Genomic DNA, 19,737 nt, shown 5'->3' with positions numbered 1-19,737 from the left:
TAAGAGAATGATGGTAATTTATTATTTGATGCTGGGGATTGAACTCAAGTTTTATGCACGCTGGCAGAAGTGCCACGTCCCTAGCCTACTACATATTTTAATCTCTCAATTAAGCAACATCTGTAACCATCTGTCAGTCTACCAAGCCAGTCTTCATGGGGCCAGAGGGTGGCTGAGCAGATCTTACTTTAATTCTAAAACCATATGAAACACTTCCAATTATCCATGGAACGTCTGTTGCAGGTGAAGCATAGTCAGACATTCAGGGATTATCAGACAGATGTAGTAGTCAAAGAAATTGCCACTTAGTGGGGACCAGGAGGACTGACAGGTAAGACACAGCGAGGTCACGCAGAGTCACTGCTGCCCGAGTGCTGTGGAGGATGGAGGCTGCGCTTCTAGAACCTTCAGGGCCGGCAGAGTGGAGGCCTGCGCAAGGGGCTGCAGGTGGGACTGGTGGCGTGGAGGGGGCGAGGGCACGCTGCAGGGCCAGGACCAGTGTCTGCTTGTGATGTTTTTACTTAGAGGACCAATTGTAAGCCCGTGTCTCTCTGTAGGGGTAAGTAATAAAGCAAGGCGATACAATTTTTTTAAATATTTAATTAAAAATTGTTTGAGTAATGAGACATGAGAAAAATTTTATCCTTTTCTAGTTTCTTAACTATTGGTAGAATCAAGGCCAAGTTAGGGCACAGAAAGCCTACACCCTCACTTTAGGGAACAATGGCCGGACTCTGGTGACACAGAACTTTGCTCCACAGACAGCAGTCTGTTCTGAGCTACCTGCCCACTCTTGCTTCCGGATCTTGGCCCCAGGCTGTGGTTGGACCTGCTTAAACAGGGGGCTTCTGCTTGCTTTGGGATTTGGGTGTCCAAAGGCACTCCAACTAGGTCTGCCACCTTACAGACGACCCTTCTGTTCTCCAGTGACCGTAGAGGGCCGGGCCAGAATCTCAGCTCGTTACAGTGGGTGGTGGGCTGCTGCAGAGCGTGAGGGGCTGTTCCAGAGGGTGGGCTGTGGCTTTAATTCTGAACTTCTTTTCAAAGCCAGTGTGGACCCCGACAGCTACCCCAGTCAGCAGTGCATTGTCTGTCTCATAGGACAAAGAGGCTCCTGTCCAGGTGTCCTTTCGGCCTCTCTGGCTGAGACCAATCATTCACCACAGATGCACCGTAGCTGACAAGACCCCACTGCGAAGCACAGATAGAGCTCCAAAGTATCGCGAGAAGCCGTTTTGGTCACCCTCCCTCCAGCAGCTGCCTAGGACTTTCTGGTTTTCCAACTTCCCTTTTAAATAGGAATTTTTTAACTTTACTTTTTTTTATTAGTACATATTTGTCATACATATTATGTTGATCCCAGGGAACTTGTACCTGTATATAATATATATATATATATTTTATGTATTTGGTACAGGATCTACAGGGTCTCACTACACAGATCGGACTCATAGTGATTCTACTGTTTTCAGCCTCCCAAGTGCTGGGATTACAGGCGCGCCACCTCACTGTCTCAGTGCGCCCCAGCGGCTGGGCCAGCAGGACATGGTGGGGATCGAACCCTGGCCGCTGCATTCTGCCTAAGCAGGCACTTTAGTCTGCTGAGCTATCTGGCCGGCCCCATAATATATCTTAATTTTTCTTTTTTCTTTTTTCCATTCTCTTCCCCTTCCTTTATCCTTTCCCATTCCTTCAACCCCCTCATTTGTGAAAGTTTTGTTTCCATTTTCATCTTTTATTCTCCTAGAGGACCTTTTCCTGTGAGTCAGAGTTCCTGAGAAACACGCGGTAATGGCCGCTCCATGCAGCTGCTGCCTGGGGTGGGAACGTGCCGACTCAGCCCTCTCCTCATAGCCCCAGCTTCGAAGTCCTGCTAAAGAATCTTCTAAGGGAGACATGATTAAAAAAAAAATCACTCAATTAAAAACACTTAAAAACCATTTTTTAGCTGAGCATTATGGTGCACATTTGTAATCCCAGCACTTGGGAGGCTGAGGCAGGAGGATCATTGCGGGTTTAAGACCAGCCTGGGCTACAAAGTGAGCTCTAGGCCAGCCTGAGCTGCATAGCAAGACCCTGTCTCAAAAAGACCCCCCTCACACACACACACATGCACACACACACACACACACACACAAAAAAAAAAAAAAGACTGGGAAAATTGCTTAGCAGTCTAAGCACCTGCCTGACAAGTGCAAAGACCCAGGTTCGATCCCCGGTATCATATGCTGTGCTAGCCCTGGAACCCTGGGTGCTCTTTGTGGGCCACTGAGACTGGGCATGGTGGTGCACACCTGTAATCCCAGTGCTGGGGAGGCTGAGACGGGAGGATCACTATGAGTCTGAGCTGCGTAGAGAGATCCTGTATCAAATAAATTATAATAATTAAACCCAACAAAACATTTTTTGGAACACATGATTCATCCATATGGAAATCAATTTAAAAATACGAGGGATTACAAGTATGCGCCACCATGCCTGGCTTAAGCATGTTGTCTTCCTGTCAGGTGTCATGGCTTCTGATTTTTCCCCCCAATACCAGGGATTGAACTCCGGACCTAGTGCTTGCCAGACAGGCACTTATGCCGCTGAGCTAGCTCCCCAGCCCGGCATTAGGTTTGGATATATTTATAGCATTTTTATTTTGTGACATACATCTGTCTTTTGAGACAGGCTCTAGGAGAGTGCGGGTAAACCGTCCCATGAACGGCACTCCTTGAGGTGGAGCGACGCGGTCTCTGCAGCTGCGGATGCGGATGCGGATGCGGATGCGGGCTCTGCGTGCCAAACCGCTCCGTCCCATTTCTGTCTCCTCACCAACCACCCAGGGAACATTTTTAGTGGAAGGGCTCTGAGGGACCTGGCAGCGTCATGAACTCATGGGCCGCAGGGAGAAGAGGCTGCGGAGGGCCGAGAGGGCAGGGAGGAGCGCTGGGCCCACCTCGGACAGCTTGGGGCGCCTGCTGTGCATTCCAGGGGAGCACTTCCGGGGCGGGGCCCACAGGCTGGCTCGGAGCCAAGGAGCCCCCGGAGCTCGGGAGGGGACAGGAGTGGGGCGGGGAGGCCCATCTGGACGGGAGGTGGCAGCGCTGGGCGGCTTGGAGAGCTGGGCTGATCAGGGGGTGTCTCAGGGGCAGGAGCCAGGCCTCGGGGACCTGCGTGAGCCCCGGAGAGCGGTGGCAGGGTGCATGCCTGGCTCCCGGCTTGCCGCGCTGAGCACAGAAGGACAACGCTGTGACGGCTGTTTTATATTTTAACGTGTTTAGAATGTATGAAGTGTTGGGGCTGGCGGGATAGCTCGGTTGTCTAAAGCACCTGCTTGGGCAAAATCAGTCAGGGGCAAAGGACGGCGGTTCGATGCCCAGCTCCCCCTGCCTTACCAGACCCGCCCCTAAGACAGCCTGAGCCAGCTTAAAAAAAAAAAAAAAATCCTATAATTTACTGTTTTAAAAAAATACATGAAGTGTTTATTTAAACAGTTCAAATGCATAAACATGAGTTATCATTCTAATGTAAATGTACATTCTAATATAAATTAACTTCATCTTTTAGAAGATAAAGATAATGAAAGGTAAATATTACTCGGAAACACCTAGAAGAATCCTAACCCTAGCCCCGACCCTAACAGTGCACCCAGCACAGCCGTATGAGCTTGTAATTCCAGCGCTGGGGGCTGAGGCAGGAGGACGCCTCTGCAAGTTTGAGGCCAACCTGGACTACATGGGGGTTCAGGGCCACCCTGAGCTACCAAGTGAGACAAAGACAGCCCAGCACGGTCTCATCACCATTGGCCTAGGAGATCACCGTGCCGAGGTGCCAGAGCACTGGCACCAGGGGACACTCAGCGGGCGGCACCACAAAGCGGAGGCCCCTGGCCTTTAAATTCTAAAAGCCGGAGTTACCTGCCCCTTCCAGTTGCTGCTGCCACCTTTGACCGGTGTACAGTGCTTTTCTGTCGCCTGGGCCCTGCTTGGTCTGTGTTACACCTTTGTTAGCAGGCCGGCCCCAGCACACCTTCCCTGATCCTCAGTAACCCTCACTGCTTGCTGCTGGGGTGCGCTGGGCAATTCTTTCCTCATCGGAGACCTGGAACAGCAGGAGGGCCTGAACCGAAGGCCTCACACCTGCTAGGAAGCTGCTGTATCAGCGAGCCACCTTCCCAGCCTAAGAATATTTTGTGCTTTGTTTGTCCTTTGAGACAGTGTCTTGATAGGTAGTCCAGGCTGGCCTCCAACTCGACAATCTCCTGTCTGACCCTCCTGGGTCCCAACGCCCCTGGCTCTGAGAACTGTATTTTCACTGTATTTTAAATCTTGGATCCAATGTATCTGTGAAATCCCCACATGAGTAGGTAGAGATAAGGAGCTGGAGCTCAAGATTAAGGGCGACATACAAGATACAAACCGAAGATCATCAGCTGGAACTATGGAAGTAGCTTTGTATAAGGGAAGTGAATTGATCTTTAGCAAAGTGTCGGATCTTTTTTTTTTTTTTTTTGTAAGCCTTGAAGAGTTTTTATTTAACATGAGATATAATAACTTATATTAAAGACTATGTGGTACTCTTTTGTTTTTCACCAACTGTTTTTTATGACGATAATTCCGAAATCTGGAATGTGACCGAAAATGAGAATGTTTTGCTGTTTGTGCTTTAGTTTCAGAATTGGTATACCTTTTGGGAGACTTACAGGGGGATCTTGCTATGGAGTCAGAATGTCTTCCATGTGATCTTGATTTTGCTCCTGAGCTAGTCTGCTTTTGAGGTGAACTTGATTGTGATTCTCCTATTGACTTGGACCTTTTCTGTAAGGACTTGGACCTTGACCGTCCTCTAGAACCTGAATTCCTTCTTGGAGTTCTTGACTGCCGTGCTGAGGTAGACCGCCTTGGGAGTGACTTGGAACGAGATTTAGACTGGCTATAAGAGAATCGCCTGTGTCGAGACTCTTTAAGGCTATCTGAACGCCTCCTGTTTCTTCCCCATGAAGAACTTCTACTTCGAGTTCTCCTTTGAGTAGGGCTTCTTGATCTACTGTGATCGGCTGGAGAACAAGGATGACGTTCTTTTGATTTCATTTGGCCTGGTGTTTTGCGATCATCTTGTGCAAACTGTATTTCAATCTGATGGTCACATACCCACTTTCTATTGAGGTTATAAAGAGCATCTTCAGCATCTCGAACATCTTCGAACATGACTATCTCAATGTCACTTGATCTAGAACCTTGACCTTTACTCTTTAAGACTTGCAAGATGGACTTTATAAGAGATGCAGAACCAACAAAATCAGACTTGGCTTTGACTCTGGAACTCTGAGTAAATGTAGGAAAGCTGAAGTCTCAAAGTTGGCTTTGTCTTTTGCTTGATAAAGACTTCCCCTATTCCAGGTCTTTATATCTGTGTCCACCCTCCCTCTTTACTCCTTCATGCTTGAACTTTAGGTGCTTTTTGTCTCGCCTGCTTGGGTTATGCTTGCATTCTTTATTTCTTTATTTATTTATTTATTTATTTACTGTGTGTGTGGCCAGCTCAGCCCACCAGGGGTCGGGGCTGGCTGGTATGTGGTGCTGGGGGATTGAACCGCGGTCCCTGTACTTTGCTTAGCTTAGCTTAGCTTGTTTTAAGTAGGTGCTTTAGACCACTGAGCCATCTCACCAGCCCCAATGCTTGCATTCTAGCTAACAAGTTGGTTCAAACTGGGGGGCGCTTGCCAGCTACTGTGGACTGCTTTAGATTTTCTGGTGGCGTCCGCGATGTTCCTGACGAACAGGGAGGTGTTGGGGGGCCTCGTGTAGCGAGACATGGCAGCTCCCTACGACCCTCGGGGCCCGCTCGCTCGCTCGCTAGCCGCCCTCTTTATTTTTGCTTAATTTCTTTCTTTCTTTCTTTCTTTCTTTCTTTCTTTCTTTCTTTCTTTCTTTCTCATTTTGTCTTTTTTTTGAGGGAGGTCTTGCTCTGCAGTTCAGGCTGGCTTTCAGCTCACTCGGTAGCCCAAGCTGCAAGGATCATCCTGCCTCAGCCTCCCAGGTACTGGGATTACAGGTGTACGCCACCATGTCTGGCCTAGTTTTACTCTTTATTGGCTATACAGATGAAGGGATTTCATTCATACATGCACATAACATACTCTGATCATATTCACCTCCCCATTACTCCCCTACCCCTCCCTTTCCCCTATCCTCACATTTGGGGCTTTCAATGTGTATAATACATTTTGCTCATATCTACCCCATTACCCACCCTGACAGCCCCTGCAGCCCTTCCTTAGTCCCCTCCTCTTGTCTAATAACCGTCTCCCTTCTGCTTTCTGGTCATCTTTTTTGGAATCCACGTATTAGGGAGAACACATGATGCTTGTCTGTCTGAATCTGACTTTCTTAGCTCAACGTGATGGTCTCCAGATCCATCCATTCCTACAGATGACAGAATTTTGTTCTTTTTGGCTAAATAATACTCCGTTACATATGCATACCACGTTTTCCTTGCCCATTCATCTATCCATTGATGGGCAGTGTGGCTGGTTCTCTGTCTTAGCTACTGTGAATTGTGTTGCAACAGACAGGAGTGTGCAGGGAGCCCTACAGCACGTTGCCTTTGATTGCTTTGCGTCTCTACCAAGGAGTGGCATAGCATGACCAAATGGCAGCTGCATTTTTAGGACTTTTGTTTTTTGAGGAAGCTCCGTACTGATTTCCACAGCAGCCGGGCTGATTTACATTCCTACGTGTGGTGTAGGAGGCCCACTGCCCCTGAGTGCTTGCCAGCATGTAGGGTTTTTTGTATTCTTGGTGATAGCCACGCTGACTGAGGTGACACTGAATTTCACTGATTTGCACTTTCCTAATGACTGAAGATTTTTTTTTATTTTGTTTGGAACTGGGGGTTGAACTCAGGCCGTTGTGCTTGCCAGGGAAGCGCTTAGTCTACTCAGCCATCTCCCCGGTCCCATGACGGAAGATGTTGAACTTTTATTTTTTTCATATACTCATTGCCCATTTGTACTTCTTTTGAGAAGTGTCTATTCAATTCACTTGCCATTTATTGGTTGGACTACTTGATTTTTTTGTTTTTTGTTTTTAGTTCTTTATGTTCTAGATATTAATCCTCTGTTGGAAGAATAGTTGATAAGAATTTCACTTCCCTCTATTAGCTGTTTCCCTTGCTATGCAGAAACTTTTTACCTTGATGTAGTTCCACTTGTTGATTTTCTGTGCTGTTATAGTCCTACTCAGGAAGACTTGCCTATGCCTATGGCTTCAAGGGTTTCTCCTACATTTTCTTTGGGGCACTTCACAGTTTCAGATTTTTTTTAAGTATTTATTTATTTGGTACAGGGTCCTGCTACACAGCTTGGACTCATAGTGATCCTCCTGTCTCAGCCTCCCTAGAGCTGGGATTACAGGTGTGTGTTCCAGGGACTGGCATGGTGTGCAGTACTGGGGATTGAACTCGGGACCTTGTACTTGCCAGGCAGGCGCTTAGTCTCAGCTATCTCCCCAGCTCCCTCACAGTTTCAGGTCTTATTCCTAGGTCTTAGGTCTATTTAGATTTTGTATAGAGTGACAGATAGGGATCTCATTTCAATCTTCTACAAGCGAAGTCTAATATTTGTTGAGCAGGCTGTCTTTTCTCCAGCATATATTTTTGGCTCCTTTGTCCAGAATCAATCATGGCAGTAGTTGCATGGATTTATTTCTGTGTCCTCTATTCTGTTCTATATTGGTCTACGTGTTTATTTTTATGCCACACTATTTTTGTTATTATGGTTTTGTTGTGTAACTTAAAATTAGCTATTATGTTGCCTTTAGCTTTGTTCCTTTTGCTTGGGATTACTTTAGCTATTATGTGTCTTTTGTGTTTCTATATGAATTTGAACATTGTTTTTTCTAACTCTATGCAGAATGTCATTGGTATTTCGAAGGGTATTGCTTTCAGTCCATACACCTCTACTCTCACCACTCTGTTTTTTTTTTTACTCTTACCACTCTTATTCAACGTAATTCTTGAAATTTTAGTGCAATTATCAAGACAAAAAAGTAAAATCGATAAAGGTAGAAATGGAGAAATAAAATTATCCTTGTTTACAGGTGGTATGATTGTAAGCCTAGAACATGCTAAAAACTATAAAAAGACTTTTAGAACTGATAAATTCAGCATTGTAGCAGGATGTTAATATTAAAAATCAACACATTTACTCTACACTGGTAATAAGCTAGCTGAGAAAAAACTCAGGGAGACAATTCCATTCACAATAGCTTCAAACAAAATACAGTACCTAGGAATCAATCTTAAAGACCTCTAAAATGAAAATTTCAGAATAGTGAAGAAGCTGGGGAAGACTCCAGAAGACAGAAAGGCCTCCTCTATGCACAGGTTATCGGGATGGGCATATTACCAAAGGTGAGCACATCCAAGACTAGATTTTGGGTGGGAGGGGTCCTAGGAATCGAACTCAGGCCCTTGAGTTTGCCAGGCAGGCACTGCACCACTGCGCCATATCCTCGGCCTCTAGGATTTTAACTGGATAGAAAACGTGTAGGTAGAAGTTGAAGAAAAGAGCAACCAAAGAAAGATCAGGAGTTTGGAGTGAATGAGTACTGTTGGCAATGTGCCGCCAGGTTGGCGAGCGGGCTCTCTCTGGAGGGGACGGAGGCTCTGGCTCCCGCAGCTCGCCGATTCCATGGAGTGCGCAGTCTCATCAGGGCCAGCTTTAAGCTCGCACATCACTCCGCAAGAGCTGAGAAGAGCTGCACACAGAGGTACAGGTGTACGTCAGCCATCGCCGGACGCAGTCCTGGCAGGCAGGATGCTGTCAGGGCGACACGGAGCATACGTTTAGAAGATGAAGCCCACCTGAATGTATCTGTAAAGACAGATAATGGTAAGCTGAGGGGAGACTATGAAGAGATTTGGAGCTTTATACATTGCTTATGGGACTGTAGAATGATACAGCTCCTGGATAACAGCTTGGCAATTCCTCAAAAAGTGAAGCCTAAAGTTACCAGTCTCAGGAGAGAAAAGAAGACAAAACCTTGTACCCGACTGCTCATGCGCCGTTATTCATAGTAGCCAAAGGCAGAAAGAATTGCGTGCTCATGGCCACTGAACGGATGTGTAGAATGCAGCACGTCCTCCGTACAGTGACGCACTATTCAGCCTTTAGAAGGAGTTAAGGGCTGGGGAGCTAGCTCAGTAAATAGGTGCTTCCCTGGCAAGCACAAGGTCCTGAGTTCAATCCCCACTACTGAAAAAAAAAAAAAAAAAGGAATTAAGTTCTGACGTGCTCTGCAATACGGATACGCCCTGAAGCCCGAAGTAACTAGGTAAGAAGCCGAGGGGAAGTAGCTAGGTAAGAAGCCGAGGGGAAGTAACTTTTTATTTTCTTTATAGACAGCCTTGGGTACAGTGTTACAGCAGCAAACACGGATGAAAACAATAGTCACTGAAATTTAAAATTTAATATTAAGCTGAATTACAGATTTGACAGATGAACGGATAATAAAAGCAGGGAAAAAAATGTACAGAAACTGTTCAGAATGTAGCAGAGAAAATGGGCCAACTTAGGAGCTCCAGAAAAGAAAACATGGTGAGATTTCTAGAGAGCACATATGCTAGAAGATGCTAAAAACTACTTCTGTTCAGAAATTTAATGCGATTTGGAAAAAGAAAATAGAAAAATAGGACAAAGACAATATTCAAAATGCCTAAGAAAGGTTTAAGTACAAGAATCATTGGGTTGGGCCGGGGAGGTAGCTTGGCGACGTAAGCACCTGCCCGGCAAGCTCAAGGTCCCAAGTTTGATCCCTTGTACTGCATGTTGTGCTGGTCCTGGAACTGGGCATGGTGGCACACACCTGTAATCCCCACACTAGGGAGGCTGAAACAGGAGGATCACTACAAGTCCAAACTGTGTAGGGAGACCCTGTATCAAATAAAATAAAAAATAATCATTGGATTAAAAAATTGTCCCAAACTAAATAGAAAAACAAAATAAAACAAAACAAACAAAAAAAAAAAATTCCAAGTGTAGATACACCTTGGTGTGGAAAACCTCTTGGCTCTTTACAGCTTAGCCCTGGAAGTCACATGGTGTCACTTCTAATATCTTTTGCCTTTGATTTAATTAGTCACATGCCTGCACAGGTTCAAGGCTGGGGGCACTCCACTCCTGCACTTAAAGGGAAGACTGTGAAAGAATTTGCAGCCTTTCGAGGTGAGGCAGCGGATCTCAACACAAATGCAGTAGCAATCTTGTGGCTGTTCTTGAGGGAGGGTGGTGGTTATGTAAAGATTTTTCTGTTTTTTGAGACAAGGTCTCACAGTGCACTTCATCAGTTCAGTCTGGCCCTCAACTCACTAGGTAGCCCAGGTTAGCCTTAAACTCACAGCAGTCTTCCTGCCTCAGCCTCTCCAGTGCTGAGATTACAGGATTACAGGAGTGTGAAATTGGCTCAGATACATCCATATTTATTTTGGTGCCTGGAATTAAGCCTGGAACCTTTTGTGTGGTAGGCAAGCACTGTACCACTGAATTATACCCTCAGCACTAAATCAGTGTTTAAAAATAAGATCAAGGAGCCAGGGAGATGGCTTAGTAGAATAAGCGCTTCCCTGTGAAGCACAAGGGCCTGAGTTCAATCCCTGGTTCCACAAAAAAAATAAATAAATAAATAAATAAATCAGATGATTACCAAATGAGCTATCCAGCTATAAAAAGATGTGAAAACAACTCAAATTCATTTACTCAGTGAAAGAAGCCAGTCTGAAGACTATATACTGCATGGTTCCAACTGAATGACATTCTGAAAAAGGCAAAACTACAGACACAAGACAAGGATCAGCTGGTGCTAGGGGTTGGCGAAGAGAAGAGAAAGAATAAATGGAGCCCAGATTTTTGTAGCAGCTAAACTACTCTATATGATTTAGTCAGCTTTCCCATCGCTGGGACAAAATTCCTGGCACCCACAATGAAGGGAGAAGAGATGTCACTTGGCTTCTGGTTTCAGAGGTAGCAGTCCCTGGTCAGTTTGCTCTGGCAAACTTTTCCTGCAAGCAAAGTTGTTTTGCTCAAGGCAAAATGTTACAACAGGTAGGTGCGGTAGAGCAAACTGCACTCTCTGTGGTAAGTGAGGAATGGAGCACAGAGGAGGAAGAGCGCTGGCTGGAGGCGTGGACTCCAGAGGCACCTTCCGGGTGCTCCACTGCCTTAACCTGGCCCATGTCCTAATAGTACCTCCAGCTGTGACCATCATGGACTGATCACTACTGAACACAGCACTTCCCTGACCCGTTACCTTAATCTCGTCAGGTTGACAATTAAGATTACCAGCACAAGGGCCGGCCAAATAGCTCAGCAGATTAAAGCGCCTACTTAGGCAGATGCAGGGGCTGGGAGTTTGGTCCCCAGACCTGCAGTGCCAGCCCTGCCCCAAGGGGCGTGCTGAGCCAGTGATTGAGGCTGGGCGTGGTAGCACATGCACGTAATCCCAGGACTTGGGAGGCTGTAAACAGGGGGGATCACTACAAGTCCAATCTACACAGTGAGACCCTGAACATCCTGTAGATCCTGTCCTAAATACAACCCCCCCAAAAAAACCCCAAAACCCTAGCATATACATTTTCTAAACCCACAACATATGTAATACCCAGAGTAAACATTGGAAGCTACAGTACAATTACCCGACCTATCCTGTGTATATACATATATATTTTCCCTTCTTTCTTTTCTCCTTGAAGATAGCAATATGCAATATAACAACCATTGTTGAATTCCTAACATTTTGTTTTGTGAAATTCTGTATTGTTTCTAATTTTTCTGTTTACTATTCTTTATTCTCTTTAAAAAATTAATGTAGTAAAAAAAAAAAAAATGGAAGCTGGACGATCAGGATGTGTCAGTACAGATTCATCAACCAAAATGTGCCGTGCTGGGGGAGTGTGCGCAGTAGGCGTGCTTTGTGTCAGGGCAGGAGGTACATATGGGAAATCTTCCCACCTTCTGTTCAATTTTGTAGTGAATTTAAAAGTACCCTAAAACAAAAGTATTATTTTTAAAAATTTAGGGGACTTGAGGACTCCAGGAAACACATATGGAACTGGGCATGGTGGCAGATGCCTGCAATCCCAGCAGTGGGAAAGCTGAGGCAGGAGGACTTACTGTAAGTTTGAGGTCAATCTGACCTCCATAAGTGAGGTCAAGGTCAGCCTAAGCTACATAGCAAAATCCTGTCTCAAAACAAACAAACCAAGGAAATGTTTAGTGGTCTGCGGACTGCAGTTTGAGAAACAGCATTCTAGGAGACTGTGAAGGGGCAGCCGCTCAGGTCCACCTGCTTCCATGGAGTGACAGTCGCCCTGTCTTCCTTTGTTTCTCCAAGACCGATGTCCATCCTTCAGGCTCAAGTTCTTCGTTCCAAACAGCTGACATAGCCAGGCAGGCTGCGTCCTTAGAGGATTTCGCATAGGTCAAGCCCTCTCTGGCTTGGTTCTGACTTGTATGATTAAAAGCTCAGGTGAAAACAATTTAGTGGAACATTTTGATCTCATTAAAAAGCGGGAAAAACACATTTGTGAAATATTATCTCACAAATCCCCTGCGTTGTAGGCAGCTGTGTGCACCATACTCCACCTGTCAGAAAGGGATGGAATTTATACAGGGACATTTTGTCTCTTGGCGACAAAGCCTTTTCAATCCTAGGGATATTTACAACCAATCCCAAAAGGCTCTCTGCACCTGATGGTCCAACCGCAGTTCCTAGTCCATAAATGTCAGCAGCCAGGCTTCGCGTCTTGGGTAGATTAGCTTCGGGGAGGTGCGAAAGGGCAGGCGCCGTTCCACCAGGGTGAGAAGAGGGGAACTGGAGATGGGTGTGAGTCGGGGCAGGTCACAAACACCAGCGGGGAGGCAGTGGCCTCTGCTGAGGTTCACTGCTTGGGCCAGAAATGTCAGTAGGGCCTCCCTTCTCTCAACCCTGTCTCCAGAAAGAGGAGGGGGTGTCTGAGCACCTGCACAAGCCCTCAGGCCGGTTGTAAAGGTAACTGGCTTTTTTTTGGTGTGTGTGAAGATAAGAGTTTATAAGTCAGTTTCCTGAACAGAATCTAATCATCCTAAGAGATTTGTGTTGCCCAGGTCTTTTGGGGGAGTTCTATTTCTTTTGTCTTGTTTTTTTGTTTTTAAGACAGAGTCATGCTAATGTAGTTCAAGCTGGTCTTGAACTCACGATGTAGTTTAGGCTGGTCTTGAACCTGCAGTGATCCTCCTGCCTCAGCCACCCGAGCGCTAGGATCACAAAGCTGCACCACCGCGTCCAGCTCATGGGGGGCCTGTTTCATCATTTCAGGAGCGTGTTACATCCCTGATTTGTAGGTTGTGGGATCTAATGAGGGGCCTGCAATGATGTGAGGCAGGATGGCAGGACACGAGTAGGGTCCGGACTTCTTGGCTCGAGCCCCGGCACCTCCTAGTCCTCGAGCTGGTCTAGAGCCACATCCTCTTCGGTGGCCATTCAGTCCTTTCACAAGTACTTGTGCACAGCTCTTGTGTCGGGCTCCGGACATCTGGGCTCCAGCTGAGGACAAAAGCAGAGGTCCGTGTTCTTATGGAGCTTACGACCAACTTGGATTGGGGATGGACAGAAAGAAATATGGTGAATAACCAAGCTATAAGTATGTTTGAAGGTGTTGAGTGGCATGGAAAAAAGAAAAAATAATTCTGAATTTGAGGGATAGTTCAGTAGGATGAAAGGGAGCCACTGTGCTTGTATACAGGGAGGGTAAGGTGGCTGGGATAACGGACAGTACTCCAGGGGCTCTGCAGGGCCAAAGGCGAAGGCGCAGCCAGTCTACATCCAGATCCGGGTGCATCAGGGCTCCCAGTCCCTGCGGAGGCTGCTAGCACCACACAGCACACAGTGCTGGCTCCCTCACTAGACAGCCCAGTGGCTCCCAGAAGCCTCCAGGCCAAGGCTCAGGCAGCTTCAGGCAGACAGGTTGGACAGGAAGGGCTGGACCTGGCCTGGCCCAGAACATGGTGGCACACACTGTTCCAGTTGGTGTGGAGACCCCTTGTTGGCAATGGGTGACGTGTCCTTGGGTGACTGGAAGCCATCTCTGCCAGAGTTTGTTCAAAGAAAAAGCTGGAAACCCAGGGGAGAATACAGCAGGGCTGAGGGGGGGACATTGTCAGGGTTTCCCCAGACTCCTGAGGCCTGGGAGCCTCCAACCTCCTGTCGGCTCCTAGGACCAGTGCCCAGCGTGCGGAGAGCAGCCGGGACTGGCCTGCCCGGGTCTGGTGCTTCGGCTGCTGCTCTGCCTGGTTCCTTCCATGGCGAAAGGAGGTGTTACAGGTAGAGGAACAAGCCTCAGCATGGGGGCACTTGAAGCCAAAAGGCATCCCTAACACTGTGCATCTGCCTTGGTGGTGGCTGCAGTTCTGCCTTTAGCAACTTGTTTTTTGCTAGCCAGGTGCAGCGCCACCCACCTGTAATCCTGGCAGCTGAGGCAGGAAGACTGCAAGTTTGAGTTCAGCTTGGGCAATTTAGTCACTTAGTGAGATCCCAACTCAAAATTTAAAAAAGTTAAATTTTTAAAATTAGGGCTAGCCAAATAGCTCAGTGGATTAAAGCACCTGCAAGCAGGTGCAGGGGCCAGGGGTTTGATCCTCAAGTCTGCAGTGCCCGCCCTGCCCCGGGGGCATGCTGAGACAGCAGTTGAGACTGGGTGTGGTAGTGCATGCCTGTAATCCCAGCACTTGGGAGGCTGTAAACAGGAGAATCACTATGAGTCCGATCTAGTAGTGAGACCCTGAACACCCTGTAGACTCTTCCCTAAAATACAGGAAAAAAAATTTTTTAATTAAAAATATTAAGATTGGAGAATGTAATGCAAAGGCCCTCGTTTCAATCTATAGTACTGGAATTAAAAAAAACAAGTGAACAAACAAACAAAAAACTTGGCATCTTAAGTTTTGCAGCATGTGAAACTTTCCGTTGAAATAAAGTTTTAGAAGTATAATGAGTAACATAGATTTTTAAAAATGTTATCCCATTAAAGGGACAACTGTACTCCCCTTCTAGGGAGGTAGCTCTCTAAAGTCTGAGCTTTGGTGAATAATTTGGATGATAGGCTTTGTAAAATATTTTAATAATAAAATATTTAAACTACTACTCCATTACAGCAGGTTTGGATGTTTTTCTGTGAATGGAGGAGGAAATAATAGACTCCTTGGAGAATCTAATGAAAACTATGCCTCTGCTACCCAGAAAAATGCAGACACCTAAAATCTGCTTTATAGGGAAAAATTCTGCTTTATTGGGAAAGTGGTCCATGGACTACTGGGGACCAGTTTCTTGGGATATTTGAGAGTGAGTTTTCAAAGAGTGAAGAAAGGAAAAAGACAGAGAAAAGAAACAGAATCCGGAGTGCAGAGCTCCGAATGTGTTTTGAGCACGACCTCCAGCAGACTGGAGGATGGGACAGATGTAGGCAGCAGAGCCGTGGAGCTGCATGTCCAGGCGGAGAACCCAGGAAACATAACTCGAGTCTGAGTCCTAAGAGGCTGGGAAGGAGGAGCGAGGCAGGGAGAAGCGGGCGTCGGTCTGACCAGCTGGACACAATAGGAATTTTCTACTCTTCACAGTGAACAAGGCAGGTCAGGTCGCTGTGCCCCAAAGCCTCAATCAGACAGTGCACCCAAAACCCGAGCTGGGGGACCTCAGCACAAGACTCAGAAGAACTGAGGAGATCATTCAACCGGGGCTGGCTTGCAAGTCTGATCTGGGGGACTGATACAGAAAATTCCGACATTTCTCTGCAGTTTTTCACGTGCCTGTGCTGTGTGGAGCTCACTCTTGCATCCCTGCGAAGGGCTGTCCTTCCTGACGGCAGAGAATTCTCTCAGGATGGCAGAAGGAACAAAGGCTGCCGCTAAGCTGGGTTTAAGGAATGGGATCTCCTCCACTTGGGGTCAGGTGCTTTCTAAGCGCTGCAGCATTTGCTCCTGAAACAGCTGTATCCCCCTTGTCCATAGTAGCTCGGCGCAGTTGTCCCTTTTTTAACTTTCTCCTGAAAGGTCTGCTTTTTAGGGACCATGAGAGAAGGGAGATGTACTCGCGGGCTGGGAAGAGCAGGCGGGGGCTTCCCCCACCCCCAAGGCCTCTTGTCTCAAGCTGGCTCTGGTCACAACCAAAGTTTACTTAAGAACCTGCTTCTTGGGTGGGTCCCATCCCAGCCAAGACAAACCCAAGGCACATTGGTCTGTTCCCTGGGGCGGACATGACTTTTGCAGTCAGAGCTGTGTAATGTGAAGATCCAGAACGGGGGATCCCTGCCTGGTTCTGGATTCTCTCTGGGGGGGTATCAAGAGACAGAGGAGTGATCGCTCCCTGTCCCACCAGTAGTGCCTGGGGACCTACTCTGAGCCCTGTTCATGTTTTACTGAAGTGTATTAATTTATCAAAATTGTACAGTTAAGATTTGTACAACAAGGTATGCAGTGCTTACCTTGAAAAGTAAGAACTATATAAATTAATAATCTTAAGCAGGACAAGTGGAAGTCAATGGCAACTGGGTAGAGTAAATGAAGCAAGAATGGCAGAAATTGGCAAGAACTGAATCCAGGTACATGAAACCCGCTGCAGTATTTTAGTTTGAAATATAGCCAGATTTGAAATTTACCATAATAAAAAATCTGGGGATGCCTATTTTCTCCTATAAATCTCACTCCCTGACCAAGAGTCTTAAAGCAAGTCAGATTTTTTGAACCTAGTAATTCTACTTCTGGGAACCTATCCAAAAGTAATAATCAGAGGTACATAGGAAGTATCATTGCAGTGCAACTTAAAATAAGGAAAAATTGGACCACACTCAATGCACTACAACAGAATAGGTTTTTTTTTTTTTTTTTTTTTTTTTTTTTTTTTTTTTAGCTAAGGTATAATCATTAGAGGTCTGGCAAGTGCTTTTAGTGACCTAAAATTGAATGGCAAAAAATCAGAAAACTACAGTTCCCGTGATCTCCACTTTGAATTTACAGATTCATTTATGATGCAAGGGATCAAACCCAGTGCTTTGCATGCTCGCAAACCACTAAGCCAGAGCCCCAGCGCATCACATACAGGGCTGGGGAAGTGGCTCGGTGGTAGAGGGCTTGCCTAGTGACACAAGAAGCTGGCGCTAAGCCACTGGCGGGCAACCTGCTTGTGGGGCAGGATTAGGGCTGTCGCGGCAACCTACAAAAAGTCCACCCCAATATAAATGCTTGTAAATGCAGGAGAGGAATTTAAAAGGAGTGGATAGGTATAGCTGCTCACTGGCTTTTTCTTTTTTCTTGCAGATTTAAATTTTCTTTTTATTCTAGTCTACATTTTCATCTTTTCTACAGTTACCATGTGTTACCTTGATAATTATTTTTAAAAACAAACTTACGTTATTTTGGAGGAAATGAGAAAGAGGAAAGGAAGACAGATTTCGGTGCTTGGATCAGCACAGAATACTAAGGTGTTTAAACTGGAAGGGATCTCGACAGTAAGAAATTGCCCAAGTCCAACTTTCTTGTTTAGCAGATAAGGAGGCTAAAGCCCAGAGGGACAGGGTGGCCCCTCAGGCTGTGTGTCCTCTGTCACCCACTACCCTCTTTTTCCTGGAGGACCTTTGCAGACTCGTGTTAATCTCAGGATGCCCCATTTGTGGAGAGTCATCCAGAATCACCCTTTGATTCTGCAGCCAGTCTGGGCCACCTGGTATAGCACCCCAGACCACCGGGGCTTGGGGAACAGCCTAGTGGGAAGACAGCCAGGATAGGAGACCACAGTCCTCTGATCATCGAGCATTTGCCTCTTGGACTGGTCCCACCAGCCGTCTCTTATCTTCCCAGCTTGGTGTTGCAGAGGTTGTTTCTAAGCAGCAAAGCTCACTGTCTGTAGGGATGGCTCATCATACTTTCCAAACCAACATCAGGACAAGAAACAGTGTAGCTCAAAGTTCATAGTGTAGGTCAAATGTCAAGTTGGAACCAGGGACATGTGTTTCTGTCTTTGCCAGAGTCCTTAGACCTCAGGACCCGCCTCTGCAGAAGGAGGGGCAGCAAGAACAAGCAGTGGCAGTTATGGTTTTTCGTGTATGTGCTTACTGTCTGCCTCCTCCCCACTGCACACACACAGATCGCCTGTGACAGTGGGGCTCTGGCAGGCGCAAGGCTCTGCTCGCATACAGCAGCCCTCATAAACACCTCTTCAGCTGAAAAGAAGGGACATCACTGCCCCAGAAGGTGGAGGACCTGACGTGTCCCAGGGGATTGACAGACAACACCTCCAGAGTTTAAATGTTTTAACTCAGAAGAGCAGAATGATTGAAAACATTTTTTTTTGTTTGTTTTTAGCACTTAGTATTTATTTGCACAACTGCAGGGAAATGCTTCTGAAAGCTGTTGACAGTGACCAGGCATGGTGGCACATGCCAGCACTCTGGGGGGCTGAGGAGGACAGGTGGCCAACTTGAGCCCCGCCTGGGCAATTTAGCAGCTTAGTGAGACCCTGCCTCAGAATAAAAAAGAAAATTTAAAAGTGCTTACATATGTAGCCAAGTATGAAGACCCTGAGTTCAATCCCCAGTGCCAGAAAAAAAAAAAGTTGTTAACAGATGCGCAAGGTCAGGGAACACACACACCACAGGGCGCGTGGTGGACATGTTCGCTCCACCGCTGTCCACTGCTGCCTTGGGACTCTTTATCTGTCAATCCATTGGTTGAAACTTGAAAATATATTTTTCCTATTTTTTTTTAAATGTTACATAGGATTCTTAAACTTAGACCACCAGATATCAGGCTTCTACTTCAGAAACACTAACAGTGACTCAGAGGGTGAGCATTTCTCATAACCTTTAAAAAAAATTTTTAATAAAAATTCTAGTAAAGTAGACACAATGTAACATTTACCACCTGAAGCAGCTTCCCCAGGGCTAAGTACTCTGGCGTGGTTACCGCTGTGGTCAGCACCGTTTATCTACAGAGCTCTTTCAGTCTTGCAAAGCTGAAACTACTGAACTGTGACTTCCTGTCTCTCTTCCCCACCCCTGGAACTCCCTTCTACCTAATGTCTCAGAATCTGGCTACCTCATACACGTGCACTCATGGAGTATTTGTCCTCTTGTGACTGGCTCGTTTCTCTTGGCCTAACCTTTTATTACTACTGCGGATTTGGGTTTGGAGGCACCACGTCAAACTGGGACATGAAGAGGGGATGACCCCCAGCAGCCCCACTTTCCTGTTCCCTCCCTCAGCTCCAGCCCACCTCGGGCCTCTATGCTGTGGCTTAGTGCCCTGGTCCCATCTCCCACGCTTCCGGGAAGAATGTCTGCTCAGTCCAGCGTAGGACATGCTCCTGACAATCCCCCCAAGACTGTGTATAGCTGAAACACTGGGAGGCCCTGTCACCAGAGAAGGTAGAGAAAGGCAGTCTGAGCCCGCAGATGTCTGCCACGGGTAGGTCCTCCAGCGGGAACGCTTTTCAGCCTTTCCATTCCATGCTGCTTGGGGCTTGAGTGCTTTGTTTGCAAAACAGTTGAAACACTTGGCTTTCGGTGCAGTTTCCAGCAGCTGGAGAGCCAGGTGCACGGCCTGCGGCCTGCGTGCGCGCGTTTTGAGCTTAATGAGAACCCAGCAGCCTTAAACACAGACCTCGGGTTGGAGAGCAGGGGCCAGTCCAGGCTTGGCGATCCAGTGGTGGCTGGCTCTGAACCTGTGAG

At 46.8% G+C, this 19,737-nt stretch overlaps 2 protein-coding genes and 1 pseudogene across 2 annotated transcripts in view; 1 reads left to right on the top strand and 2 right to left on the bottom strand.

Moving 5' to 3' along the window:
• LOC105742929 overlaps positions 1-2,803 on the bottom strand; it is a 25,310-nt pseudogene extending 22,507 nt beyond the window's left edge.
• Kiaa1324 (KIAA1324 ortholog) overlaps positions 1-19,737 on the top strand; it is a 103,755-nt gene that overhangs the window by 36,275 nt on the left and 47,743 nt on the right. The window lies entirely within an intron of this gene.
• LOC105742928 (serine/arginine-rich splicing factor 12-like) lies at positions 4,027-5,192 on the bottom strand. The gene is made up of 3 exons (XM_023721673.1): positions 4,945-5,192; positions 4,563-4,884; positions 4,027-4,086 (listed from the first exon to the last, which is right to left on the bottom strand). The coding sequence occupies exons 1-3, from the start codon at positions 5,190-5,192 to the stop codon at positions 4,027-4,029; spliced, it is 630 nt and encodes a 209-aa protein (XP_023577441.1).

This window comes from Octodon degus, unplaced genomic scaffold (assembly GCF_000260255.1).
Source record: "Octodon degus isolate 3935 unplaced genomic scaffold, OctDeg1.0 scaffold00084, whole genome shotgun sequence".
Taxonomy (NCBI): domain Eukaryota; kingdom Metazoa; phylum Chordata; class Mammalia; order Rodentia; family Octodontidae; genus Octodon; species Octodon degus.
The sequence above is the reverse complement of the archived record's forward strand: the minus strand, read 5'-3'. Positions and strand labels throughout refer to the sequence as shown.